This window comes from Capsicum annuum, chromosome 5, assembly GCF_002878395.1.
Source record: "Capsicum annuum cultivar UCD-10X-F1 chromosome 5, UCD10Xv1.1, whole genome shotgun sequence".
NCBI classification, from domain to species: Eukaryota; Viridiplantae; Streptophyta; class Magnoliopsida; order Solanales; family Solanaceae; genus Capsicum; species Capsicum annuum.
Window position 1 is genome coordinate 6,754,065 of NC_061115.1, and position 7,430 is coordinate 6,761,494.

Genomic DNA, 7,430 nt, shown 5'->3' on the forward strand with positions numbered 1-7,430 from the left:
TTTCGTATTTTCTATTTTTGGACTGTATAATTGGACTGAACTTTACATTTTTGGACTGTTTTGTTTTGTTTTTGTTTGATTATTTGGCGTGCTTTTTGTGTGGTTTATACATTTCTTAGTGCCAAAAAATAGTCGATACACTCTACCAAGCGACCGTGGTTGAACCACGGGATCGAGAGGTGCCTAACACCTTCCCCTCGGTCAACAGAATTCCTTAGCCGGAATCTCTGTTCGCAAACTAATTTAAAGAGTCAAATGGTTTTGAAAATGATTTTCTAATGGTGACTTGGCACACCAGATTATGCCAAGTGGCGACTCTGATTTCAAAAAAAAAAAAATGTAACAACAATCCTTCTTCGAAACAAATAATTTTCATTTCTTGTCACAATAATAATAACCCTTTTCGAACTTATAATCACCATATTTTTTAGAGTACGTAAAAAGGGGGTGTGACACTTATCGACCATCTTTTGATATAGGTGGCTCCGCCGATGCACCCTTAGGCCTTAACCCTTGACCCGTACCTCTCAACTCCTCATTCTTGTAGTGTTCGTCTAAATTCTATATAAATATTCTTATGATAATATTATTTACTTACATTTCAAACATTAAAAAAAAAGTAATTTTACTTTTATATGTTTAGTGAAAATTAAACATTTTCCCCTCGGAAAAAGCATTTTTCTTCCTACAAATCCCTTATTATCATGTTTATTAATTTTAATGCATGTGGGGTTTGTGTTAAGCATAAATTTTACTTCATACCAAAAATTGTGATAGAATAAATAGGATTGAATCCCTCCAAAGAAAATAAAAAATTTCTAATAAGAAACATTTTTTTTTCCTTACATTGATTTGTACTTTATGAATCTAGGTTACTCGGATCCTCAAAACGAATACAGTCCACCCACTAAATAAAATGAAAAAAAGTAATATATATATATATATATATATACACACACTCTTCCAACCAAAATGTTTTACGAAAGAATTAAATACCATTAACATTGATTTTTTTATGTATATGCATTAATTAGTAGCTAGCAATCATACAAGTACTCATCCTTAAATATTTTTAAAGAGATAAAAGAAGAAATCATACTGCATGCAAATCCAACAATACAAAAACTAGCTGCTGCATTTTCTTTGTTAAGAAAATCAACGGTAACCATTGCACGATTAGGCAATCGATTCAAATCCACCGTTAATCCAAATCCTGCTGCTGCACCCGTACCCACTATCATCGACATTATCTGCTTGATTAATTATAATCATCATGTAAAATAATATATGTAATTAATTAAATAACAAAGTAAACACCCTTAATTAAGATAACAGAGACATGTCCATATGCATGTTATATCATGAAACAAAAGTAGTCGTGGATGGTTGCGGACCCATGATTTAGGGGTCATGGGTGTTCGGGAAGTCCGAACACACATATTGACGCTCAAAGTTTTAAAGTTCCGCGTAAAAACTGAAGCACTCATCTATCTTCTTGGTTTACTGGGTGCTTTTCTAAGTCTTATGTCAATTTTTATACATTTTTATATATTTATATACCTAATATGTGTCGGAATTAACGGATATCGGAGCACCCCAAAATTGTTCTTAGGTCCGTCTCTCGTCGTGGAAGTCATTAGTGCTAGAAGCATTTTGTGTTCAAGCAGAATTCGAAAAAGGGTTGCATCTAAAGGCAGATTTAACCTTAAGTATTGAGTTCATGTAAACCTAATAATTTTTGTCTAGAACCCAATATTTGTATCAAAAAAAATTGCCAACCATCTATGAATATTTTATAATGAACTTAGTTGTTATCATGCATTAACTTGAAATTATTGTAGTAACTCATAAAATATTCAAATCACGGATCCTCCACTAGCCAAAATCCTAAAGGAATGTGATATAAGCAATCTACTTTAATGCGAGTATTAGTAACAAATCCCACATAATTCAAACCCTAAATATATGAACATATGTGACCATAAACTTTAGAAAACTTAATTTATTTTTTAAGCTCTGCACTTGTTCAAACTACTCTCTTCGTTCACTTTTACTAGTCACTGTTTTTTTTTTTTCGAGGCTAATCTACATAAACTTTGACTAATATTTCAAGATGTATTTTTTCATCATATTAATATGAAGAGAATTGCAACTTGTAGCATTTTTCATATAGTTTTCGACCGTCTAAATTATAAATTTTAAATATTAAATTATACATCTTAGAATATTGGTCAAAATACATGCAAGTTGACCTCGAGAAGTGAAATAATGACAAGTAAAAATGAACGGAGGAAATACGTTATGTAAAGTGAAATTGAGAAAGTAATAAATTTGTGAGGAATTTGGGTATACATACCTTGTCAGCATATACATCAAAGTGACTAAGTTTATCAGATATACAATCTCCAGTCTTGAATTGGATTATTGCAATTGCAGTTTGTAAGAGGGAATACACAAATCCCGCACTAGAACAAGCTAGCATGTATCTGTAAAATCATCATTTTATTGCATCAAATATTAAAAATTAATATTCTAAATATTTAACTTATATACAACAACAACAGCAAACCCAGTGTATTCCCACAAAGTGGGGTCTGGGGAGGGTAAGATGTACACAGTCCATACCGCTACCTCCAAAGAAGTAGAGAGGTTGTTTCCGATAGACCCCCGGCTTTAACTTATATACACTAAATATAAATAATTCAAAGTATCATAAGAATTACAATTTTTTGCAAGTCAACTTAATAGGACTAGACATAAGCAATATTAACTTTTTTCGAAAATGAAAGATATAAGCAAGTATAAAAAGGATAGTTCGATGCACGAGATATTTCGTTTTCATACATGACCTGGAAATATGTTGTGTCTTAAGGTGTGTATGATTTCACGGTTCGAATTCATGAATTATAATTCACACAAAGATCATAACTTTATCTTCGTTTCATGGTAATTAAATAAATATGCAATTATAAAAAGATAGTCTGATGTAAAAAGCATCCGACTAGGGGCGGAGCCAAGTGGAAGCATGAGGGTTCATGAGTATGTCCTTTGACAAAAAATTACACTATATATTCAAGATTAACTTTTTATATATGGTAGATTGAATCTCCTTGGCTTCCATCTTTGTGCGTTTACTTCTTCATATTTTTAATCCCTTCGTAAAAAGTCTGGCTATTTCACTACCTCAATCGACATTCACGTAGGACCGGAGAATGGTCATCACATCCAATAATCCCCAAGAGGTAGCTAGTGATGTAAGTAACCAAGCTACCTTGACACAAACATCAATTGTTGATTTTCTGGTTCAAATTAAATCCCGTGACCTATACGTCATGGTCGATGACATGAAAACAGCTTTACCCTATATCATGGTCGATGACATGAAAACAACTTTACCGTTGCTCTACAGTTATCCTAGAAATGAAAGATGCAACTGAAATTTAAAAAAAAAAAAAAGAGAGAGAGACAATTATGACTCATGATTGATTTCACGACTCGAGCTGATCACCTATAGCTAGTAAATAATACAAAGATAACTTTATTATATCGTTGCTCAGAGACTCGTGATGCATATTTATCCTTTTCGTTAAAAGATGAAACACTTACCTATAAGCATAGAAATCAGTAGATCTATACTTGACTTCAACATCACCATGAAATACAGAAGCAACAGACATATCAGAGGAAGAAGTTGTAAGAATTGTGACACAAGTTGCTAAACAAACAAATGAAAGAACTCTTAAAAAGAGATTCACATTTGCTAAACAACCCATTTTTTTTTCTCTCTCTCTCTCTCTAGATATTTTCAACTTCTTGAAATTTATAATAGAGGAAACCATTTAGTATCTCCTAACTATTACCTGCTACAACACACTCCAACTTCATCGGGGTCTTATTATCTCTGAATTAAATTTTAATGTATTTTTGTTATCCTTTTTACATGACATGACACCTTTTGTCAATCTTTTAAGCTGACGTGGCACATTTGACGTGGGCTCCATTTTATGTAATAAAGATATCATATCAGCACAAAAGGGTGACAAAAACACGCTAAAAATGACTTCAAAGGGGTAATATAGGGTCCCTATAAAGTTATTAGAGTGTGTCGTAGCAACTTTAGTCATAGCTCGAGGGAGTACTGGATGTTGATCTCTTTATAATATGAAGACTTAAATCGTTAGTCCCTCGGTATTATTTTATGTGGCACCCTTTTCTTTTTAGTCCATATCAAAAAAAATGTCACTATAATTCGAAACAATTTAGCTTTAAGGATCGTTATAGACCATGAGTTTCAAATATCTAAGGATTGTTATAGACCACGAGTTTCAAAAGTATTCCTTTTTTTTTCTTAAACGTCGTGTCAATTAAAGGGTGTTGTATAAAATGGGAGAGAGTATAATTTTTTCTCATATAATATAAGAAACATTCGAATCTTCATTATTGTCTCACTACTGTTCAAAGGTTGACATAAACTAATTACCTAATTAATTATAAGCTAATTAATCTCCTTATAATATAGGCATCTAACAGAGTTATTTGTTTTTGTATATATATTGATATTTTAGCTATAATTTTGTTATACTAATTGTTATTAAATCTTATTATTAATTTTGTCATTACATAATAAAAAAAAAACCATTTTATGTAATAACCAATTTGATGTAATCGCGCCATTAATTACCTTAATTCTTTAGCTTTCTCGTTAATGCCCTTACTTATTATTTAATATAAAATTTTACTAAATAAAAATATTAGAAATATTAAATGTTGTTAATTAATTCCACTATCAAAATCTTTTTGGTTGGTAGCTTATGAAACAATAGGGAACTAAGGTTGTCACGAATATTCAAACATTTTTTAAACAATTAGAGACAGATAGATTAGAGAGGAAATGGCTAAGACGTGCTCAATTAACATAATAATTAATTAATTTTTTTAGTACAAATATTCTTTAATTTCTCCTTGTGGTATAATATTTTAATGAAATTTACCATTTAATATCTCAAATTGTTAATATTCGTATTATTTGAGCTTCAACTTGTTTTACCTAATGGCAAAGATATTGACAATGAGTTAATTTACAGCTCCCACTACGTTTTCATGGACAAGATTTCTAATTTTAAAAATTGTTACATTTTTTTCAATTGCAAATATTCCCAACATATATATAAAAAGTTTTATTCACTGAGATATAATTTAATCAATATAAGAATGTCCTATCTAATTACTTGAATTTTTAAATGAAATAATTATACACTAAACAGTATTTATCTCGTATATTAAATAATCTGACGGTCTCTCTAAACTTTTTTTTTTTTCAAGATCGAGACACTTTTCTTATTTCCCAGGCATATTATTTTGTGATTTAAACTCTAGCTAATTAAATGTTGAAATCTAATTTAGGAATATTTGAAATAAAAAAGATTATATTAATAGGATTCGACTGAAATGAACAAAGTAAAAGGGAGTGAAATTAAATAATCGAACCAAATTGATTAATAGTTTGGTTTGATTTATTTGGTGTTTAGAAAAAATTCGATTATAAGTGTTTTGGTTTGGAATTAACTATTAAAATTTAAACCGAGATCAAATCAATCCGACATCATATATATTATTTTTAAAATTATTTTATACTTAAAAAATATTTATTTTAATTTAATTTATATATTTTTCTTTAACTTTCTCGTGCTTTTTATTTTTTTTAATATCAACTTTGGACTTAGAATTTAAGTCCACTGCCCATATATGGGTAGATAAAGCCCAAATAAAGCATAGTTCATATTTTGATATTATGTTCAATAGGGGTGTTTATCGGACGGATAATCACGCTTAGTGATTTGATTTATCTGTTATCGATTTTTAAATACTCTAATCCGCAATCTAATCAATATTTTATTGATTGATTTGCTAACAAGTTAGTAATTATCTGACGGTTAACGGATAATTTATCGACTAACCTCCATGATATCTTTTTTTTCAATGGAATTTACGCTAATTTCTTCACTGTCCTAAATGCAGTAACGTGAAAAAATGTAATATTAAAAATACTTAGCACTTGAAAACTAGCAAAACAAAAAATGAGGAGAGAGTTTTAGGGTTAATACCATGTACTTTACTTACCTAAGGTAAAAGTATAAATGGTTTAATAGAGTTTTACGGTTAATACCATGTACTTTACTTACCTAGGGTAAAAGTATAAATGGTTTAATAGAGTTTTAGGGTTAATACCATGTACTTTACTTACCTAGGGTAAAAGTATAAATATGATAATTCTTAACAGGTTAACGATTTATCCAACAAGGATATTAAGTAATCCGCCTTCGTACCAATAAGTCTTTAATTACAGAATTTTAATCCGTTCATCTACAGTTAATCTGATAATTCAATACCAATAAATCAATTTTGCGGGCTTATCAACTATGATTCGATTTTAAACAACCCTAAATTGTTCAGTTGTTCACTATTTTACTTCCAGAAAAGTAATTGGAACAACCCTTTATCTTCAATACCATTAGAGCACATCTTGAGCTTGTGATTTCAAGTTTCAATCAATATTTTCAACTCATCTTGATATCTTGTACAAAAACTTCAGAATTCACATTGGACATTTTTGTTTAGACTTTTTTATAAGCTAAAGATTTCTTCAATAGTAAATTTAAACAAGGGGAAAGGACACAATGGCCACTCTCCTTGAATACATGATATGAGAATGGCCAATGTTTCAAAATTCCAAATTCTAGCCATTTTCCTGACTAATGGTAGGCGGCTGACTTCTTTCCCTTTTTGTTTTGGGTCGCTGCTACCTTTTTTTAAAAAAAATACTTTCTATTAATTTTTAATTTTAGTAAACATCATCATAAACACGCACCCACAAATTGACTTTCTTCTCCAATTAATCATGAACACCAATTAAATTTTTTCATTTGCTCATTAACGCAAACAACAACAACAGCTCTAATTGGATTGAGTTTTGTTTGAAATTGGGTGTGTTTTGAGGTTTCAGACTAGGTTTTTTTTTTTTTTTTGCAGCTCTTTGTTTTTTTTTTTAAGAAAAATCTTAATTGTATTATTGTGGAATAATAGAATACATATCTACATATATACAACATAATACTATAATGATATAAATTTTTTTATACAATAATGATATAGTTTATATGCACATCATGTACTACACACATCATAGACAAAAAATATCATATACTATATCATATTGATACAATCATTATACCATATCTATGCAATCCCCATAATCATATTGATGCAGTCCTTACACCATATTAATACAATTCCTATATCATATTAATACTTATTAGATACATATTTTATACAATTATTATACAGTTTGAATACACATTTTATACATATACATATTTTATACAACAATGATACAGTTTGTAAACACCTTATATATAGTTTCTATACATATT

The 7,430-nt window shown here is 29.7% G+C and overlaps 1 protein-coding gene across 1 annotated transcript; it reads right to left on the reverse strand.

Annotated features, from left to right (window-relative positions):
• Positions 1-1,007: 1,007 nt before the first annotated feature.
• On the reverse strand, positions 1,008-3,776 carry LOC107872296 (CASP-like protein PIMP1). Its single transcript, XM_016719052.2, has 3 exons — positions 3,607-3,776; positions 2,357-2,486; positions 1,008-1,250 (listed from the first exon to the last, which is right to left on the reverse strand). Exons 1-3 carry the CDS (start codon positions 3,771-3,773, stop codon positions 1,038-1,040), a joined length of 510 nt encoding a protein of 169 aa, XP_016574538.1. The 5' UTR covers positions 3,774-3,776; the 3' UTR covers positions 1,008-1,037.
• Between the last annotated feature and the right edge of the window lie 3,654 nt (positions 3,777-7,430).